The sequence below is a fragment of the Chlamydotis macqueenii genome, chromosome 1 (genome assembly GCF_036417535.1).
Source record: "Chlamydotis macqueenii isolate bChlMac1 chromosome 1, bChlMac1.mat, whole genome shotgun sequence".
NCBI classification, from domain to species: Eukaryota; Metazoa; Chordata; class Aves; order Otidiformes; family Otididae; genus Chlamydotis; species Chlamydotis macqueenii.
Window position 1 is genome coordinate 59,745,815 of NC_141556.1, and position 22,235 is coordinate 59,768,049.

Below are 22,235 nucleotides of genomic sequence, written 5' to 3' on the forward strand. Positions count from 1 at the left end.
TTCTAGTTCAGAAATAGCGATATAGACACATAATACAGCATGCAGGGAAATTTTTGAAAGGAATTATTAGAACAGCTGAAAAGCAGTGATTCTGAGTGTGCTGGCCTCAGTTTAATTTCTCAATATGTCATTTCCCATCCAAAGAGTGCAAAACAACACTTGTCACTGTCAATTAGCTATGACTGTGGCCCATCAATTCATTTCAGGTCTTGACAGCTCTTAGTATGTCCACAAGTCTCCATTCATTCTTTGGTACAATTTCACGAGCTTCTGCTAAAAACTTTAAAGCTTGAGTCTGTTATATCCATTTGCTTTCTCTCATCCCACAAATATCTGTTTCTCAGTGAAACAAAGCGTATGTCCCGTGAACCAGCCACTGGAGCATCCATCAGACAGTGTGCCATGTTAATGCACTTTCGTGTTCGCTTGCTCACGACGCTGGAAGGTTTCCCAAGAACCATTTCCTAGGTTGATCACATCTTCATTTTCCTTCCCATGCCTTTCCTCCCAAAGCCACTCATACATCTGGCAGAAAGATCTTGAGCTATTAAACTGAAAGTGAAGACAAACTTTATTTTACAAGAGTGTCTGAGGCATAGTGTTCATGTTTCTGCTCGCAGTAAATACACAGGTATCACAGCTAGTCTTTTTCCATTGCTATTTATATACGAAAATGCATGTTTTTATGAATGGCATTAGTTCGTGTTTTTTTTGTTTTCTTCTATGTGTGTTTAAGGACACATGCATTTGTGTGGTGGGTGGTGGATTTGGCAAATACGTACTTGTCTGGATACCCAATTTATATGGCATGTGTTTTCTGTGGGTCATTATAGTCCTTAGAAGCCCTCGGCGTTTTTTTACAGCCTGTGCTGATGTGCCCCTGTCCTGCTCAGCTCAGTGAGTTTAAGAGCTCAGGCCAGCCAACTTCCACAGCCACTCTTACCGATACTTTAGAAGTTACAGAGATAATAACTCTTCTTCACTTTAGAAAGTGAATTACAGAGCATACTGCTACTGAGCCTGCTGAGCTATGTGGAGGCCCCTCAGCCCATACAGCTAGCTTCCAGTTTCCCTTAGGGCCCCTGTCCTCTCCACATCCATGTCCTCCTTGGCCTCAAACCAGGCTGCCCAGACACAGGGAGATGCCATGCGGGATACCCTCTGCTCACACGTGTGCACCAACCCCGCCGATGATGATGTAGTCATATATATCTTTTTTTCCATCACTTATTAGGCCTCTGGTAATTTCTAAGCGAGATATTCAGTCACAAGTCAGAATGTTTCTAGATGGTGACATATAATACTCATCATGGTTTTTGAATACCCAGAGTCCTTCAAAATCCCACTGAGAAGTTATAGGAAGGAAATATGACAGCATTTTTCTAACAGGCACATTTGGGATTCCCTCCTTGCAGGAGCTCTGCTTTCTTCACACACGCAACAGAGCATGACAGTTTATTCAAAAGACAGTGAATATACTACAGACCAGTGGATTTTAAATCAACGAAATAATAAACATTTATAACAGCAACAACAACAACAATAACAATGCAACCACTGAGCTTTTCTCTCCAGTTTGAAATTACATTAATTGATAAACTCTCTAACAATCTATCAGCCTATTAAATTCTGTTATTTTGCAGCAGATCCCCTAGTTCTTTCTTCAAACTGGGAACATCCTATTGCATGTTTAAATCAAAGCTCGCTCTTTGTTGATCCCTTGATCCTTTCTGGCACCTTGGAATTAAGGCATTCTTTTCAACCCTGTGCCAACTGATCTGAGCTGCATGTCCTTGAAGCCCTACACTTACCACTTGCCTTGGGCAAATAATAAAAAAAAAAAAAAAAAAAAAAAGAAGTTGTACAAGCACTGTTATCAATTAAAGCGAGCAAGGAACTGGAAGTGTACAGACCTCCATGACTGCTACCCTGTGTTTCTTGAAACAAGTAGCTACAAGTAAGCTAGCAAACAACATAACTGAAGCCAGGCATTACTTTGCTTGCCTGATTTGTAAAGCAAGTGTGACTCCCATAGTTTACAGTAACAAAATTCTAGGTTTCCACCTCTTCTTTTTTAGCTACTAAGTTCTGCACATCTGTAGGATGAGGTGAGCGATTTTATAGTCTCAGTGAAATGTGCTGCTGGAGAGAGAGACTATCATCTAACAAATCTAAAAAGCTGCATGTGTTTTTTTCTGTGCCACTTCCACCATGGTATGCGATGGCTCCGTCAGCCCGTTCTGCACATTTTCTCCAGATTTAGAAGAAAAAGAGCTGGCCATGGAGTATCTTCCACAGTCTTTAGCAAGCACTTTCCTATTTCAGTGCCCTGTAACATGTGCCCTGATTGAGGACAGTACAGGGGGATGAGCTGGGCACTGGGAGCAGCACTGGGCTCAGCCAGGGCTAGTAGGGGGGAATCTCCCACACGTTAGTCCTTGTTACCCAGCACTTCTTTGGGTAAAATTGGCACCAGAGCTTCCTCAGTGAAAAGTTAAATATGGGAAGCTGGAGGTGGCACTTATTCGTCCCAAGGGATCCTTCACCAACTTAGACACAGCAACACCTTCGACAGAGAAAAGGAGTAATTTCTAGGTGCAATGGCTGGACTACTAAGCAGTGTGAAAAAACAGGTGTGGGTTGACGCCTGCTTTTAAAACACTTGGGTGGATTTTTCATCCTCCTTCCAGAGCATCCACAACTTCCTTTTTCACAGGTCTACACACACAGAGTGAACTGTCTGGAGTTTAATGTACCTTAGAAAGCTCCTGGGCTGTGTCACCCCTGCTGGGGTTAGATGTAAGGAACGGGCTTTTAATTTTCACTTGTCTTCATTTCTCTGAAGGGACCTTCAGACCAACGTTTCCACAGCACAAAGAGGCCGTCAGTCCTGGCACTGCACCCACTCTGAGGTGCATTTATGCTTTCAGGATATTATTTAAGTGTCTCAGTATAAATGAAAATTTGGGCTGTCTCTGCTTCTGACAACACTTAGACTCCCGAACTATGATCTCAGCCTCTGCATTAGATTAAATGCAGTCCTGTGTTTGCCTTTTGGGCTTTACAAGCCTTCAACTATTAATTCCAGTAGATGTGGGAATAAGGCAGGGATATGTTGAAAATCTGGACAGCTTTCTCACATGAGGAATACTAATGTCCTTGGGAGCATTTCAGACTTTTAAGGGCATAAATTAATCATGCATCAGACTGCTCTCATCTCCTGTCTCCCTGTGGAGCTGGCTATTTTACCATCGGGGCTGATCATCCAGGGGAGAAAGCACATTTTTTTGAGTCTGCATGGGACCTACCACAGCGGTGGCCATCCCACTTACAGTGTGGTACGCAGACTGGCTGTAATGCCACAGCGCAGAGAGCAGCTGAGGGACCAGGAGATGCCCAGGGTCTGAAATGAGGAGGTCCCCCTGGGGACCACCAGCCCTGGCAAGTGGGGAAGGGAGACAAAGCTGACAGCAAAGCCAACAGGAGCCGAGCACTTTGGACAATCCCTTGCTATGGGGAAGGATCTCTGCCATGGAGTGGTGCTTAGTCCTACAGGCCTTGCCTGAATTTGGCCAATCTGTGTAAGAAGGTGCACGTCTCACCCTGCTCACCCCTGCTGATACACCCCTGTCGCTTGCAACTGTGGTGGGGTCAGGGAATGCTCCGATTCCTCCATAAAGGCCCATTCATTCCTGTAATTAACACTGACTTTCCCATTGATTCCAGTCGATTCAGTGCCTATACTATGCTCTGCCCTCTGATAAATGGACAGCAGCTTGTTGAATCACCATCCTAAATAGACCAGGACCTGGAAGAGCTTTTTCCCAAAACGTATTTTTACACTGCAAGCTGCAGTACAATCACAGCACGAGGAAGCAAATCCTTTTACGCGGGGGGAGTGAGGAAGAAACTGGCCAGGCCAGTAGCAGGTGTTTTCCTGCTATTCAGAGCTTGCAGACCCCAGGAGACCTGTGCTCTGTCTAGAAAAGATCTGCCTACTCCAGGATGCAAGACTCCTTAAAGCCCAATGAGGATATTGTCCCCTTCCCACTACACCTTTTCCCATCCCAGTAGGTTCACCCACCCCACAGGGCAGCTGACAATCTGCTCCCTGAAAGAGGCATGTGGGTTTTGTAACCTACAGAGGCCATGCTTTCTCACCACACAGTAGCTGCTACGAGAGGCATACTTTCTGCCTCTCAAGGGCTGTTCATTCACAAAAGTTGGTGATTTCTTGCAGCTTTTCTATAGGGAGAATGTCCACAAGTGTCGTAGTTCAGCCCCGATCGGGACCAGACTACGCAGTCTCTCTCTCGCTCCCCCCACCCTCCGAGAGAACAGGGGGAGATGATATAAGAAAAACGGCTCAAGGTTTGAGATAAGGATGGGGAGAAATCCTTAAAGTTACCGTCACGGGCAAAACAGACTCGACTTGGGGAAAACTATTCATTTATTTCTAAAATTAGCAGGAGAATGAGACAGGGAACCAGATAACCTCCCCCCACCCCTCCCTCTTCCCGGGCTTAACATTATCTCTACTACCTTCCCCTCCCGAGCGGCACGGGGGGGGAAAGGGAATGGGGGTCGCGGTCAGTTCATCACGCGTTGTTTTACGCCGCTGTATCATCGTCAGGGGAAGAACTCCTCACATTCCTCCTCTGCTCCAGCGTGGGGTCCCTCCCACGGGCCACAGTCCTTTGTGAAACTGCTCCGGCGTGGGTCATCTCTTCCACGGGGGGCAGTCCCTCTAGAACAGCTGTCCCAGCGGGCCCTCCATGGGCCACAGCCTCCTTCAGGCCTCCACCTGCTCTGGCGTGGGGTCCTCCACGGGCTGCAGGTGGATCTCTGCCCCTCCGTGGACCTCCATGGGCTGCAGGGGGACAACCCGCTCCACCATGGTCTTCACCACGAGTTGCAGAGGAATCTTGGCCAGGAGCCATATTATTCCTCCCCCTCCTTCTGAACTGACCTTGGCGTCTGCAGCCGTTCCTCACAACAGGCTGACAGACGCCTCTCAGGATCCTTTTTACATCTTATTCACTTCTCATCTCCTCTCCACTTCTTGCAGCCAGGCCGGGCCGAGTTGGGCCCAGTCAGCTGCCTGGCGGGAGGCCAGAGGGTGAGGCCTGCAAGGCCCATGAGGCTCGCGCCTCCCCCTCTCTGCCCCCCGCTCAGCTGCTTCACATCTTCTTCTCCTCTTTTTCCTGTTTTCCCCTACTTAAATACGTTATCGCAGAGGCGTTATCACGGGACATTCTGCTACCAATTGGCTCGGCCTTGGCCAGCAGCGGGTCCGCCCTAGGCCCGGCCAAGTCCACTGAACAAAGGGGAGCGACTTCTAGCAGTTTCCTACAGAAGCCACCACCTTAGGCCCCCCCTCACTAACAAAACCAGAACAACAAGATCATGGGAGCAGCTGCTGGACACTGATGTAGGACAAATTGGTAGACAGTAGATCACTTTCCAGCTTCTCGTCTTTCAGGAAGCTTGGGTCAAAGAGGAATCCTAGGCTCTGTCTACTCCCTGTCTTTGTAAATTTAACTTTTGACCTAATTGGAGTCTTTTATAGAATACCTTTTTCTTTTTTTTTTTTTTTTTTTTTTTTTTTTGTTGCCTCCAACCCAAAATTCTGAAAACTTCTGCAAAGATGCAGATGGGAGAAAAAAATGGAGAAACTGATTGGGAGAGTTTAGATTTCTAGAAGTCAGATGGAAAAATACGTTGAGCATGTGGTTATCCCAAGATTCACAGAATGTGCCCCACAGAACAGTACAATATGTGCTATATATTTAACATTGAGCAACATTTGGGCAATGTTTTTCTGTTGATGGCATGGCAATCCATAAATGTAATGGAGAACTGTGTGTAACAGCATGTAAGCTTTTGAAAGTGCACTTTAGGCAAAACATCAGCGTGCCAAATGACCACTTCCCTTACCTAAATACCCTGAAGAGATAATGGGCTGGGACAAAGTGTCAAATAGGGTAGATCCTGGCAAGCTGCAGTTACACACAAAGCAATTTAACACCTCCAGTAAACACTTATAAACTGAGAAATTATTCCCTCACGGGGGATGATTTACCATCACCTTTCACTAATATCTCCCCACTCCTCACCTGCCTGTCCCCCTTCTCTTTTTGAGCAGGAGCTAAAAAAGGGAAGACAATTTGGGGTGTTCTTCTTTATGTATTTATTCTCAGTTTCTTCCATCTCAGCTCCTGCTGCTAAACAGCTGCCTGGAGGCTTGCTTCTCTCTTCGGGGTTTACTGATCTCCCAGATGAATAATGTCCCCCTTCACCTCCCCAGCAGCTGGCCCCCAGCCGACGCGCAGGCAGGATGTTGACAGTTATTGGGAAAACATTTGGCGTGCAGGCAGCTGCAAGAAAGCAAAAGTTACTCTGAGCAGACCAGGGTGGGGAGCATCTCAGAGACTAAACTACTCCCTGGCCCTTTTCACATTTACAGTAATTCTTTCCAATAAGAAATGTGCTGCCAGGGCCTAGAGCACTCATTAATTAGTTAATCCTGAACTGAATGCAAGAATGATTAAAGACTGTTGTAGATTGTTTCAGTCCCAATTGGCTTTTTTTTTCCCCTAATCCTGCCTTAACTCATCTCCTTTCTACATAGATTTTTTTATAAAGCTTCTTCCAAGGAATAGCAAACGAAGAAGTGAAGAGCCAAGTCCTGCTGCACCTGCAATATACTGGTCAAGGCAGATCTTCATTAACAACCTGATATTGGGATAGAGGGTGGCTCAACAAACTCATGGGTGGCAACAAGCTGGCAGTAGGGAGCATAGATATGCTAAAGGACAGAGCTGCCATTCAGAGGGACCTAAACAACTGGGGAAATGGGCCAACAGGAACCTCATGGAGTTCAACAAGGACAATCACCAAGTCTTGCGGTGAGGGAGGAATAACCTCCGTACTGCTAGGGAGCAGCTGGAGAGAAGACAGCTCTGCACAAAGGGACCTGGAGGTCCTGTGCGCTCTTGCGGGGAAGATGCCCAACGGCTTACTGGGTGGTATTAGCAAGAGTGTAGCTAATGAGACACTGTTCACATCTGAGATATTGTGCCCAGCTGTGAGCTCCCCGGTCGAAAAAGGCAGTGACAAACTGGAACGAGTTGAGTGAAAGGCCACCAGGCTCATTGAACTGGACCAAAGACATCCATGGAGAGACTGAGAGATGGTTTTGTTCATTCTGTAAGAGGAGGCTGAGGTGGATCCACCTACAGGCATCAGGCAATTAAGAGGACACTGTAGAGAAAATGAAGTCAGACACTTCTTGTTGTGCAGTGAAAGGAAAAGAAGAAACAGACACAAGTTGCAGTAGGTCAAATTCTAATTAGCTGCAATTTTTTTTTTTTTATTTCAACAGTGAGGGTGGTCAAATACTGGAACAAGTGCCCAGAGAGGTTAGGGGATCTTCATCCTTGGGAATATTGAAACTTTGGCTGGACGAGATCCTGATCAAGCTAGTTGTCACTTCAAAGTTAGCCCTGCAATGAGCAGGGTGTTGGGCCAGATGATATCCAGGGATTCTCTCTGACCTGAATTACTCTCTGACTTGATTCTATGATGTTGGAAAGTATTCAGATCATCTTCTGTCAAAGCTTTGGGTCACAAGCATTTTGAAGGCAAACTGCTGTTGACAAGTGTGGCTCTTCCTACTTTGAGACATCATCTGGGTCCACTTGCTTTTCCTTGTCAAGGTTGATCAGTTTACATGCAAAATATATAGCAGACTTAGGAGACTGCAACACTACAGTCCAGAGAGTGTGTGACACGTGATTTTAAGGCTCGTTGACCATTGGTCTGTTGCTGAGAAGCAAATCAGAGTATCTTCCAGGGTATCCTCGTCTACATATAGTGGTACTCATTCTACTGCAGCTGTGATTCCTGGTTTCTGCTGCTTTTGCTACACTGATCTCTCCCATGTTTTTTCCCCAGCCATCCTCTATTATACTGTCCCAAAAGATGCTGTACTCCCCTCTTCCAGCCCGGTAAAGTGAGGTCATTCGTTATTCCATGTTGCTTTCTTGTTTCTCTACATCACCTTATTTATATAAGTAATCACATTCATCCTTTCTTTCAATAACTTCAGCAGAGCTTACTTCTTTCTGTGGAAAAATATGACATGAGGTTTTGACTGAAATAAGGTTTTTTTTTCTTAGCAAATTTCCCATTTTACTATGACATCCAACATAACATTAAATCTAACACCATGATAGGTGAAAATGTCATTGATTTCTTATTAATTTTCAGTAATGTAATAACAATACTATTAACACCCAAGTAAAGCAAAAAAAAAAAAATAACTTGATCCTATTTGTAAATGTCATTTTCTCTTAGCTCTCAGACACCTGAGGCACTGCATAGCTGGAGGGATTGTTGCACTTCTCCAGTAGCTGCAGCCACTTAAGGCTTGGACTTGTGCCTCAGAAGCTTGCCTCAAGGCTCCATTAATTGCTAGTAATCCAGAGCTTGTATCATATTGCTTCATTATGCACTTTTCTTCCTCTCTGTGTCATGCCAAGTAGATAGGAAAGGCTTTGTAAGAGAACTTACTCAAAATGTGTTGATCACTGGGAAGTGTCAGAAAACTGAATAAAACCTCTTTGAAAAATGGAGGGTAGACAGAACCTGAACTGAGGATGTGCTTCTTCAGTGTCCAAGCAAGATCTTTTTTCTATTGACATGAAGGGTGAAGTGAATTTTCCACAGAAAGAAGTAAACTCCGCTGAAGTTATTGAAAGAAAGGATGAATGTGATTACTTATATGAATAAGGTGATGTAGAGAAACAAGAAATAAGACTGGGACTCTTTAAGAAAGAGAGCAGGGGAGCCCATCTTTCTCCCACAGCACAGGCAAAACTTCTCTACATCCATCAAGGTCCTAAAGTAAAAAGCAGGTCTACCCTTTGGTTGCAGGTGATTATTCACAGTGGAAGAGATCACTAAAAGGTGTTTTGTCAACATAATCTACTTTTGTGTCTTCTTTCTTCATGCTCATGAAGCTCTTTGTGCTTCAGTGAGAAAAGCTGAAGTACCAGGAAGCAAGTCAGAGTTATGGCTATATGCAAAAATAAGAAATACAAAATCTCTTTAAGGTGTGAAACCTCCCAGCAGGATTTGCTCTCATCATCTTCTCTACCCTAAAGCAGACTGTAGAGAGACCTGTAGAGAAATGCTATCAATTATCTTTTCAGAGCTGATTCTCTTTTCATAGCTAGAGAAGTTAGACACATGGTGACCAGAATACTTACTGCTGCTCCTGAAATGTTTAACCTCCATGTTTAACATCAAGAATCTTTTAAATTGTTTTATATTCCCTCATTTCTGACAAAAACTATTTCCAAGACAGCTAATGCTGTCACGGATTTAAGGGTAGATGGGTCCGACCTAAGAAATTATACCCTGCAATTAGATCTCTTCCTATCAGGTATTTTGGATGCAAGCTTTATGCTTAGGTTTGTCTCTGAACTATAGTTTTACCACTAAGAAAGAAAGAGACTGCTAAAATGCATTGGAACAAGTTGAAAAAGAGTTAGTTAAAGCATCCTGCACCGCAGTATCAGAGTCCAGGCTCATGACTGGCAGTACTAGCATCTTCCTAGACAGATACTTGTCATCACCCAGGGGTGATTGACTCTGGTGATCTCTGACAGATCTCAATTGCCAGGAGGAGAGGTAGGCTCAGCAGCTGCCATGTGCCTTGGCTAGCATCTGGGACAAGGTGAGAAAGTGGTGCAAAGTGAGAAAAGCCACAGGGACTTGTGGCAGACTGCTTCGCTCTGGGGGTGGTCAGTTCGGTCGTGCACCACTCAGAGCACTGAAAGACTCGTGCCATATGTGGCAGAGGCCATCGTGTATGGCGAAACGAGCTGAAAGGAAAGCATCTTTCCATTCCAGAGGAAAATGAAATCTCATCAGCTATTTCAATTTTTTCAGTCTCCTGGATTTTTTTTTTTTTTTTTTTGAACAAAAGATTATTGTATCTCTATTCCACTCTGGGAACGTTGCATGTGTTTTAGTGGCCTGTATTTTGCCAGGCAGTGCTAGAAGCCAAACTCTAAATGAGGACTGAGCTCCTGGGGTCTGAGAAAGGGCTTCTGTAAAAGGGTCATGGCCAAAGATGGGCTTCAGCTTTCTTCTGGAAGCTTCATCCGTCTGGCTATCAAGCTAAGTAAGATTCAGGACTTCAGATGGGTGTCTGCCACGCAGTGCTTAGAAAGGGCACTGCACCAACACGCAGAGCACAGCTCATTAGCGAGATGCTTTAAATCTGTGGTTTACTTTTAGTTTCGTTTACCTATCCCATCTCCCTGTCCATTAGATTGTTGAACAGGCTCTCCTGCGGTCTTTCTGTGACCAGCCTATTCCCATGACCTGTCTTTAGCAGAGGTCTAGATGCAGTTTTATTCAAGACCATTTGTGGTCACCTAAGCACTGGCCAGACAGATCTAGTGGAGAGGAAAGGTACGTGCTGCTGCCCTTGCTCTCCTAGTCCTGCTGAACTCAGATGCTTAGGACCTCAGCACAGTAGGCGCTACTGAGTTTGGTTCATCCAAAGGTTTTGGCAATGGTGTTTCAAATGTGGGACTTCTGCCTAAACTGTCTGCATGCCAAGGATTTCAATTTTCTGTCATGGGAGATGTTATTGGGTTGGGTTGAACTAGCAAAGAAAACAGTCATACGACTAGCTATTCCAAATCCGAGGCTTGCTATGTTAGAGTCAGATTTACACTCTGAGAATGAGCAATAGCTTGCAAAAGTAATCTTCTACCAAAACAGTAAGAAATCTTGTGTGAAGCAATTAAGCTCTTTTTTTCCCCAGTTCACTGGTACCCTCAGGTATTCAGTTTTCACCTCACCAGTCCTACCATGACTATTCATTTTCCTTTTACTGCCTGCTATCCTTCCAAGCCCCTCACCTCACGTTTTGCCACTGGTCTCTGTTTCTCTGTTACAGACGTCTTGCAGACTCTGGGGCTCTTCAGCTGATGTTTATTCGCAGCAAGTCCCAGGCCCTGCACTCCTCTGCCTTGTTCTCAGTATCCATGGGAACATCCTCGTTGTCCCACAGCTCAAAACAGGGATTCAGTGTCCACCTTCACTTTAGAGATTCACTCCTCATCTGCTGCATGAAAGAGTGCCCTGCCTTCCTACACAATGCAGAGTTTGAGAATAGGCTTTTCTACATTAATTCTGTATTCTTGTGTCCATCTTCTAAGCTGAAAAACTCCTCCTTTGCCAAGATCTGAAAAGACAAGAGGTTTTTTTTCCTAAACTTTTGGCTGGCAGAAGTAAAGCCACTGAAGGCAGTTTCCCAGCCCCTGTGTGTCCTCCCCCTGTGGCTGGCCACATTCATTTGCATGCTTCCTTCCCACCACAGCACCACATCCCCACCCAGGGATGCTGGGGGAGATGTTAAAGAGCAAATACTGCTGCCTCCTCTAGGAAAACCAAAGCAATGGTCTGAGCCATTATCATGCAGCTCCAGTAAGTGCTACTCCCTAAGTCAAGTCCGGGGAAAGACTTGAGCTGTAACAGGGATCATTTTCTTCTTCATGTCCTCGGAAAGATGAATGAAGGAGGGACATGCTACTACCCCTCCAGACACCACAACTGTTTAGTAACTCAGTACAGACATCAAATCCTGGTGCTAGGAAGCTCATTAATCCTTCCTGGGGACCTTTGTCTGCCTCTGGGGTATTTCTACACAGCAAGTCCAGCAGAATGGAGCAGCTCAAGCTTTCCAAGATTTGCATTCACTTGCTGTTTCTCAGCAGGGAGTCACCACTTGCCTCACCCCCACTGACAGCAGGGAGGTCCATAAATCAGCTGCACAGTGATAGCGCAGCCCTCCCAATGCTCATTATGCATCTTGCTGCTGGAGGAAACCACCACCTTTGGTGCCAAGTACATTAGAGAACATGCCTGTGTTTAAAAATACTCCATGGGAGGGAATCACAACATTTCCAAAGCTTGGCCTCTTGCATCACAAAAGCAGAGCATGCTCCTCACTATGTCTCAGGCGATAACAAAAGCCCAAGGCCAACAAACAAAATGAACAGCTTTGAAACAACAAAGCTATGCTGGGTTTTGTGTACAGTGTTTGTTGCCACAATGTGGCCCAGAGTCACCATCTCGAATTTCCCTGCCAGAATGACGTAAATATAAATAGAGGCTATAAACCCAAAGTATTTCCAACTCATACATCCAAAGCATAGAAATTATAGCCTCTTAGCAAGGAAAATGTTCGAGGGTAGTGAGGTAATGGGACTGGGTTACAGAGCTCATTTCTCTGAAAAACTTTAATACAGTATGGAAATTTCTCCAATGTCCTTGATGCAACCTCTGTTAAAGTATAAAATAATCCCCTCTTTAAGTGGAAAAGCCCCTTCCGTGCCTTCAGGAATGAGGTGCTAAGGTCCATTTTGGGAAGAGTTTATTTTCAGCTGCTGTTTCCAGAGATTTCTGAATGGCTCTGAAGACACAGCATGAGCAAGGAATGAGATGTGGCTTTCTGGAAGATAATCCATAGCCTGTTGGCTTACCTAGAAAGGGCCTCACTTTTCTTGTGTATTTGCTGAGAGCTGCTGGTGTTGAACCATAGGAGTTCCAGCTCCAGTCTTGCTAAATAATATTCTGGAAGTCCACAACATGAGTCACAGCACTGATTGAGGGCCTCTGCTCCTTTGATTAATTACATTACCATGCCTGACCTTTACTTATTGACTCATAGCCGTAAGAGCCTGGGATGTGCTGCATACATAGTAAACTGATTAGCAGAAGAATGTATGTCAATGTATGGATGTGCACAATAGCTTTTTGAAATCCCTCATGATCTTCCCACCCACTGGGCATTGCTTCAATATCGAGTTCAATCATCAGGAAACAAACTTGCTCCCTCATCTGTGTCGCACATTGCAACGAGCTTGCCAAACATGGCCAGGCTGTTAGAGAGAAAAGAGAATCTCCCCACCAGCGAATTTATGACCCTTGGCTCTGCTTGTGGCTTGTTCCTGTGCATGCCTGAGTGACACGGAAACTGCAGCAAATCTCTTTGGCTTGCTTCTACACTCTCACACTTGCAGCTATGCTGGATTTTTCCTTTTTTATTAATGACTAGGGATTTTTCTTTGGTTTGTTACCTTTTAACACAAGGAACCCATGATGAGGCACAAAGAAGACCAATATGCATTGATGAAAAGGGAAAGGATAGAGAAGAAACAAGACGAGGCTAGAAGTGTTGCTGAGTGTTTTGAAAGCAAAATGTGGCTCCCCTTGTCTCTTCCAGGTCCTTCAAGCCTGACTTTGTCCTGATCCGGCAGCATGCCTACAGCATGGCACTGGGAGAAGACTTTCGCAGCCTCATCATTGGACTCCAGTACGGTGGCATCCACACGGTCAACTCCCTCTACTCCATCTACAACTTCTGCAGCAAGCCCTGGGTGGTAAGTGATGATCCAGCTCTACTGCATGCCAACACTGTAGAGATGTGGTACCAATAAAGCATCAAACTCAGCACCCAGTCTGTTTTGGAATTTGTCCCTTTAGGATAAAATGACCATCTAAAGAACCTTAGGAATCCAACTGTAAATTATTTGAAGAAAAAAAAAAACATCAGCAGTTCTTCTTTATGAGACTCTAGTAATATCAAGGTGTTATTTCCTTACCCTGAGTAGGACGTTTCACCTGTCTCAGACTCTAACATGTCACAAGCAGACAGCAGTACAGTAACACTGAGATTTCTTGTAAGACAGAGTAGATGAATAGCAATAGATTAATAATAGTGGATCAATAGTAGCACATCTCTGTCCTGACCAAAACACAGTAAAACAACCTTAAAAGAAACATTGGCATTCACTGTTTTAGAGGGTATTTGGACAACACTATTTCTAGCATCTTTTATTAGATATAAGGTGCCCCAGGTTAAGACTAGGATTCCTTACAGAAGTGCAACCTGCACGTGTCTTCTCTTCCTGCTTTTCCTGGGTGGTGTTCTGTTGTGAGGAAATCAGATTAAAAGAAAGGGAAGAAAGGTGAAGAGATTATTTCTTCAACAACTAGGCTTAGGGAAAAAGGAAACATAGATTGACAAAGACCTTGGAAAGTGGCAGAAGGAAAGGGGAGAGCATGCAGAATTTTTCAGCAGTTTCAGAAGGAAATACAAGTTTGTCATAAAGTATTGGTTCATTGAGTCTGAAAGACTGCACCTTGGAAACACTTTGGGCCGAATCAGCTCCTGAGGAGAACAGGACAGTATTTTGCTATTTTGCCCTGGGACGTCCCTTCACTTGGTCTTTAAATTTTGTCAAGTTCATCTGGAAATCTCAGAAAAATCTTTAAAAATATTATAATTGGCTTATCTCAGCCCCAAATCAAAGTTTGTAATAAATATCCAGACCTGTTTTATCACCAACCCTAAGTCAGCAGAAACTGCAGGAGCAGGAGACCCAGAGGAGCAAGGCGGGACATCGTAGCACCTGCAGGAAGAAGTCAGATGCTGACATCATTTTGGAGTCCACATCTGGGTCTTCCAAGCAGTTTCATCCCTCTCTAATCACTGATGCTCCCAGAATGGAAATTTCCCTGCATTGTTCTAGGTCTGAAGCAGGGACCTACAAGCTATATGGATGTGACAAGCTGAGACTTTCCAATATGCCCCCCATGGAAAGATTTTAGATAAATTTTTAGGAATTCTCCTTACTCATTGCACAAATACGGCTTGGGATGAGATATGACATTTACAGCAAGTGGTAACTATCTTCCTCATTACCTAATTAAGTCTTTTTTTTGTTGTTGTTTTTTCCCTGGAATAAATAGCCTATTGGTCTTCAGTATGTTGACTGGCAATTCAAATCCAGCTAAGGACTGTGATGACTCAGACTTTTATTTCCATGACTATGCAGTGTTGGATTTAACTCTCTCCTTGCCAAAATGGTATCCATCAGCATTACAGATATCGTCTTCTCAGTTTTCAATCCATTTAATCACATCTGGGGAGTTTGTCAAGACTAAAAGCAGGGTTCAGTCTTTTCCAAAACTACTCTAGTGCAGTAAAGAGAGCAGTGAGAAAAATCTCATTTTGCCATCACTGTATAGGTGGATGATGCACCTTTGGCCTCAGTCCTCATTTGAATGGTCAGGATTGCTGGGAACAGAAAGGGGAGTAAGACATGGATCAAGAACCAGGCTCCATAAAACTCCTTTGCATTTTTTTCTGCAGTTGTTCCTACACACACAAGTGTGTTGACCCCAGTGACCAGACAAAAAGCCTCCTCATTTACACTGGCTTTTACTGAGGAAGACAATCATGTGGTCTATTACATCTGATTTTAGGGTTGAGTCAGTCAAGGTTTAGTGGACATTTTTTAACTCATGCCTTGTAGTTATGTTTCTGATGGTGTTCAGGGGCCTCAAGATGACAGGCCTATTTTTAGGTATCTAAAATAAAAGAAAGCAAACAAACTCAGCACATTGGGGAAAAAAAAAGAAAAGCAGGGCTGGCAAGGCTGTGTGGGAGAAATTGGCTCTGCCAGTAACTCTGCTGTAGCTGTACTGGGTTCAATTGTGCCATACTTTCCTCATGGGGAATACAGCTGGCTCAGACAACCTTACCAGTGAAGTCAAGGAAACCACTTGTAAACACTTAAAACAGGTTTGCAGAATGCCTCCTTTCCCTCCTGCCCCCGCACCCACATCACCCTAAAACCAATGATTGTAAGGCTCTAAGTAATCTAAGAGCTCAGATGGGATGTGAGCTAGTACTTGGCATCGCTGAAATTTTATCAGGTGGAAGCTCAGGTAGAGATTGCACTGGGGCGTTTGAGGGCAGAAAGCTTTGCTGGCAGCAGAATCAGAAAAATTTGATTTTGTGATAGCTGGGAAATGAGAGATAGGGACAGACCACTTCAGTGTATGTTCCACTCTGATTGCAAAATAGGCATCTTGAAACAAGAGCTCTGCTTAACAAAGATTACTGGGAACTTTTTGGACCTAGAAAACAGTTGAAATGAGATAGAAGAAGAAATGAAATTAAATACCCCTGGGAAATGTGCTTTTCACTCTCCCTTTTTACTTTTTCCAAAAATGGTTCCATTGCATAGAAATGTTTATGATTCTGTGGCGGGGGATGGAAGAGAGACTGTTTTTCCTTGGCAATTTGCAACAATGTTTTCTCCTCAGAAACTCTAATTACAATCAGCTGAGTTTGGGCTTGAGTTTACTCAAACATGCAGCCCTGTTTTTTAATGACATTTGCCAGGTTTCCAGTATTGCAATACTCAAATTTCTTCAAAGGTTTAAATTTGCATTAAACACAGGCACAGTTTGAGAGGTGTTTCTGAAAGAGAAACAGACATATTCAGGGGGATCTGAGAAACATCCAAGAATCCGAAGTTTTAAGATGATACCACAATTATTGATAAATAATGCTACATGTAACCTAAACACAATGCTGTAACTACTACTAACAATAATTTTTGTGTTATAAAAGTTACAGTACAAAATACAGTGGGAACAATGCTCAGAGTAGTACTCCTTTTACATGCAGTTAATGTCTGTAATTGTAAGGCAACTTTTGCATCTGTAAGACTGCAGGAAATACCAAGTCTTGAAGGCAGTCATCTACAGAGTCCAAGAGACTTCCAGACAAACTGCTATTGACTGTCAAGGGATAAAATAGCAGAAGGTAGATTCAGACTGGACGTAAGGAAAAAAAAATTCACAATGAGGGTGGTGGAACACTGGAACAGGTTGGCCCAGAGAGATGGTGGATGCCCCATCCCTGGAAACATCCAAGGCCAGGTTGGACGGCGCTCTGAGCAACCTGATTGAGTTGAAGATGTCCCTGCTCCTTGCAGGGGGGTTGGACTAGATGGCCTTTAAAGGTCCCTTCCAACCCAAACTATTCTGTGATTCTATGAATCTATATAGGCTCCCTGATGATGCAGACACTTTAAAAATATGCAAAAGGCCTTGAGAGCCTCTGACTGGATTCTTTTTATTTTCCTGTAAGTAACCCAGCCAGTCAGGCAAAGTATCTCACTTAAAGCCCAGACTGCCATTGCCTTGCCATGTGTCTTGCTCTGCAGTCTGGATGCAATCTCACTAAAACCAGTGGAACCACAGAAAGTAAGACCCGATACCAAAATGTGGAAGGGACAGTTATATCTAGCTGAGCTGCTGACAGTAACCCATCTAAAATGTACTGGGAGGTGCTACTTGAGCTCGGCTCTCAGGTATCTAAGAGGCTGTTGCACCATATAACTTGGGTGTCTCATTGTCAATATCCTGTCCCTAGTAATTGCCAAAAAAAAAAAAACAAAAAAACAGGAAAAAAAGGAGGGAATTTTCCCATGAGGGTCAATGCCAAAGTCAGACCTTTTTGCAGGCTTGGCCCTTTGAGGAAGCTCCCAGATGGCTGAGTGTCTCATCTGTCCGTCTGAAACGCTTCTTATTTCAGCAACAGCCAAGAGCTGTACGCTTCAAGAGGAAGCCCAAGGAACAAGTTAGGATGCTGTCTATCAGGTGCATAGTCGTTCCACTTATTTTGTGTGAGCTGTTGTCCTAGGATAAACGTATGTCGCCTCAACGTCACGGCATCCGTGTTTCGCCAGGCCTGCGTGCACTCGCAGCGAGGGGCATGTGCTGCTCTCAGCCAGGATGTTTTTCTTCCTCTCCCTGGCTCTTTCTCATTCTGTTTAACTTTTAAGCCCTGTTTTCTCACTTTACTAGTCAAAACAGAGCCTTATTTTTATTCTCTAGGATGTGCAGGGCTAGTGCAAGTAGTTAAGAAAAGCAAGCTGTCCTCCTTCCCCAACATCAATACTCTCCTTGCCAATGATAATTATTCTACACAGGGAGTTTTTCTCTTATCTGCCGATGCATGTGAGGGGGTGGTGGTGTTAGTGATGGGATATGACACCTCTTGATGTTTTCTGGTTTTGTTTAAATGCCACATTTTGACCTACAAGATTAGCAAAAGGATTATTGGCTATTTTTGTGAATCTGCTGTCAGCTGCCCCTTTAGCATGTGGCCTGGGACTGGCACACACCTTACAGCCTAATTTTTTTATACACTGGCTACATTTTTTTTTACACTCATATCACCTTTTAACTCCTAAAAGGGTATTTTTTCTCCACCTTCAAGTGAAGTTTCAACTTCTTATACAAAAATGCTTTTGCTTAAACTAGCCCCGTAACCAGGGCAGGAACCCTAATGTAGCTACTCAACAGAAAATACTCTCAGTAGCTCTCTCTTTATCTGCAGTGGAATCTTGGGCTTGCATTTTGGTACAATTTCTGGCTTCAGCGGTTCCTCAGAAGTGCTCAGAATACAAGATTAGGCAGGTGATGCTATTGGGAAGAAAGAGGGCTTTCTTTCCCTTTCCTTGCTCTCTAGATGTCTGTCTCCGTCACTTAACCTGTGTGTTACCTCCCTGTGTGTTACCACTTGTCACACAGCTGACACAAAGATCTTCACGATGAATGCATCCCCAGCTTTGATGGGGAACTTGAAGGAACTTTTGTAAAGGACTTACAGTGAGACTTGGCCCAGACTGGAGGCCTTTATTAGTTTAGCTTGGTCTTACCAAACAGGAGGCTTGGCAACTAGATTCAGTTTCTAAATTACTTTGCAAATAGGATATCAGTAAGGAATTCAGTCACATCTACCAGCTCAGCAGGAAACAAAGTTCTTATCTGTGGAGCAATTCCCAATCATTTTGTTCTTTTAATGTCCATGAAAACAATCAAGCTGCCTTATTCAGCTTCTGCAAGGTTGCCAGTCTAACGACTCCACCAACAGCACTGCCAGTTCAGCATCGTCGGGCTGAAGCTCTTCAGAGAGAAAGCAGAATGCCTAGAGGTGTGATTGAGAAGAATCTAAGTTGCCCCTGAGATCCAGACGGTTTCTGGTGTATATATATCACCTCTTATTCTCTTTGGTATACTAACCCTGCCTCAGCAACATTTTCTGTCATGATTATTAAGTTCCTCTCTTACAGTTTTGGGGTTTTTTTCCAACTCATCAATGACGGATTGAACAGGGAGGCTGCAGACAATGTACAGAATAGTCTGTTCACTTCACAGGTGGCCAAAGCGGAGCAGGAATTTGAGCAGAAATCACAACTCAGTCCTACCATGAGGAGCTTTGTGTCTGGCTGGGCACAATGCTGAATGATGAACAGTTTATAATAGTGATGATAGTCGTGATAATGGTGAAGTTCATGCTGACAGGTTGGGACAATGACAAATGTTCACCCTTGTACATGACATACCAGCAGTGTTGCTTTCCCCATTGATGTTACATATTGCTTTCTCTGGCTACATTCCTCACAGATTGGTGTTTCCCTCAGACCTCACTGGTAGACAGGACAAGGGGTATCAGATGATCTCCCCTTTCTCTGGCCTGCATGGGGGCCTGTTGGGAAACCCTTGGTTCATAGTAGATGTCAGTTATGACTGCCAGTGGGCTCATGCTTCCTTGGTCTAACACTCAAAACAGGTAGCATGGACAATTCCATGTAGTCATCACTGTCCCTTAGCAATTCTCCTTCCCTTCAGCATGATGAGTAAATGTGCTTTGCTTTGATTTGGCTGTGGGACAGAGATCCAAGGGAGATCTTTGATTTATTTTATCTCTGCTCAGGAGTGGTGGCACTGATTTCCTGCCTGGCCACTGCTCTGAGCCCTTTACCAAGAAGAGCCTCACCCTCTCCTCAGCCACATTTGGAAAGCAAAGTTTGTTCATGGCAGATCTGTAACAAAACCAAAATGATCCCCTTCTGGCTCTTGAAACACTTTGCTCCCTTAGTCCAGGGTTTGTGTACACAGGCTGGCTTGGCCCTAGGTAAATACAGTAACTTCATATTCTCTTGCTGCTCTTAGGTCAAGAAAGCAAGGTGGGAAAGGCATAATAATGTTTCTCTCACCTTCTTCACCAGTATCAGAACATTTTGCAAGCACTTACCTGCTACACAGTAAGCCACTGACATCCACTGTGTCTGTTTTTCTGTTCCCTCCCTCACCCCAAGTTCTCTCAGCTCATTAAAATCTTCAACTCGCTGGGTCCTGAGAAGTTCCCCCTCGTGGAGCAAACGTTCTTCCCAAGCCATAAGCAGATGGTGAGTACCTTTGCTTTCTTCTGACTATAGGGTCGAAGCAACGAATGTGAGTTGGGCACAAGAGATGGCAGTGTGAATGCTGGGAGGAGTCTCAGTTTTACTTCCAGAGAATTACTAGCTAAAAGCAACATGTGAAAAACAGTGCTTGGGAACCTCTTTCCCTTTTTGCCCAGCCCTCCCACAGGTCATGTATGGACCCTGAAAAAGTAAAAAATTAGAACAGGCTCAACACCAAAATAAAAATCCATTGTAAAATCTAATCAACAAAAGCTCATCCCTTAGAACAAGGAGTCACTTTATTCAGATAAAGTAGATTTTTTTTTTTCCCCTCCTGGAATTGTTGAAAATATGTTGACAACCTGGGACATGGGCCATAAGCAGTGTTTGTTTCACAGGGTCAGTTTGCTTGGTCTGTCATGTGGTTGCCATCCATGAAACATTTATCAGCCTGACTAGGTGCTCAAAGCAAATTAGAGTTTTTGAAACAGCAGTTGTTTCAGTTTGTAATGTTTCCCTTGCACAGTGGCTCTGAGGTCTGGTCATCCTGTCAACAACCAAACAGTCAGTGCCCTGTGTAGCTACTGGGCACTGTACCAAACTCTTAGGGCGCCTTCCAAAGAGATCTGCATAGGTGCCTTTAGTCCTGGAGAACATGGCAAACCAAGTGGCTTTGTTTAAAACTGTTTATGTCTCTTGTTTTCCCTGAGTTAAAAGGGTGGCTAGTCCTTCATGAATTTTTGCTCCCAATTTAATCCATGGATTAGTGGCCCTTCTTACCTGGTTGAGTCTTTGATGAGACCTTGTGTGAAACACAACCCCCCCGCGCCATGTAAGTCACTGGTTGGCTGAGCTTATTTCCCACACTTATTTGTGAACTCTTGGCAGCCTGAAGATTAGGACTGTTGAGATGTCAAACTAGAGCTGAAAAACATTCAAACATCTCTTTTCTCACACATTTGTTGCAAAACTGTGGGCCAATCACAATGCATAATAGGGTGTAGTTACCTGATGGTGGATATAGGTACCTAGTGGGAGCTTCAGAATTCAAAAGGAATTTAGATTCTTGTGAAAAATCCCACCAGTGCTCCCTAGGTGCCTGAAGAGCTTGAAATGCCAGTCCTTCAACTCTCTGTTCCTATACTCTGTTCTCTCCCTGTGCTGTGTGGACGACAGCACTTCCATACTTCACAGGCACGTCATGGAGGTAAGTAGTCCTGAGTGCTGTGGAGCACTGCAGTAAGTAATGCAGTGGGAAGAGTTGTATTATCATTTAAGACCTAAAGAAATGGATGGTCCTTAAAGATTATGTGACAGTTTGTTGCAGACTTTTCAGACAAATCAGTTGATAAATCCTGTTGCATTTAATTATTGGTGATTTATAAAGAGGGGTTTCTGACACATGTAATGCTTCAGGACAGTTGTGACTTTGTGTGACCGTCACTTCAGGAATTGTATTTTTGGAAGACTTGATTAAGGTTTTCATTGCAAGTATGTTAGCTAGCACTTTTAGCATTATTTTTTTGTCTGGAAATCTGATTGTTGATGCCTCAGCACGTAAATACATTTGTAACCAGTACAGTGGTTTGGTTTAGCAGAGCACTGACCTTAATTTCACATATTTGTCATCTTTATAACTGATCGCCTACTTGGAGATGCTATTGTTTACTTGCAGATGCTATTGCTTACTTCCAAAAGAACACAGGAACATTTTTAAACTGTAGATAATCTCATGTGAACACAAACACTATTGTTGATATGCAAGCTTGAGTAATCTGGTTTAAATCAGTCACTTTCCAAACATTTACACAAGCAGCAGTCCACTCAGGCAAATTCAGGCCAGTCCTTTCCAGGTGCCGGGGGGTGTCTGCCTCACAAAATGAATCTATGTAACTTCTCAAGATCTCTTCTAGATGCATCTTCACACTATCCTGGGCTGTGAGAGGCTGAGAGGGCAAGTGCTTAAGCCAAGCAAGCTCCATTGCACTCATCACTCCACCAAATACCTGTGAAAGCTGCTTGCCCACTGTGTGTCAGCTTCTTCATGTGTCAGATCAGAATATAACGATCCCCCTTTCTCACTCTTTTTCTTGCCTT

The 22,235-nt window shown here is 44.0% G+C and overlaps 1 protein-coding gene across 2 annotated transcripts in view; it reads left to right on the top strand.

The window, feature by feature from the left end:
* The window catches only part of SYN3 (synapsin III), a 204,293-nt gene that overhangs the window by 52,127 nt on the left and 129,931 nt on the right, over positions 1 to 22,235 (top strand). For both annotated transcript variants that reach the window (XM_086753814.1, XM_086753806.1), the window contains exons 5-6: positions 13,310 to 13,466; positions 20,052 to 20,141. In XM_086753814.1, the coding sequence (XP_086609940.1) occupies positions 13,310 to 13,466; positions 20,052 to 20,141 (247 nt within the window). The remainder of the gene's footprint in view (positions 1 to 13,309; positions 13,467 to 20,051; positions 20,142 to 22,235) is intronic.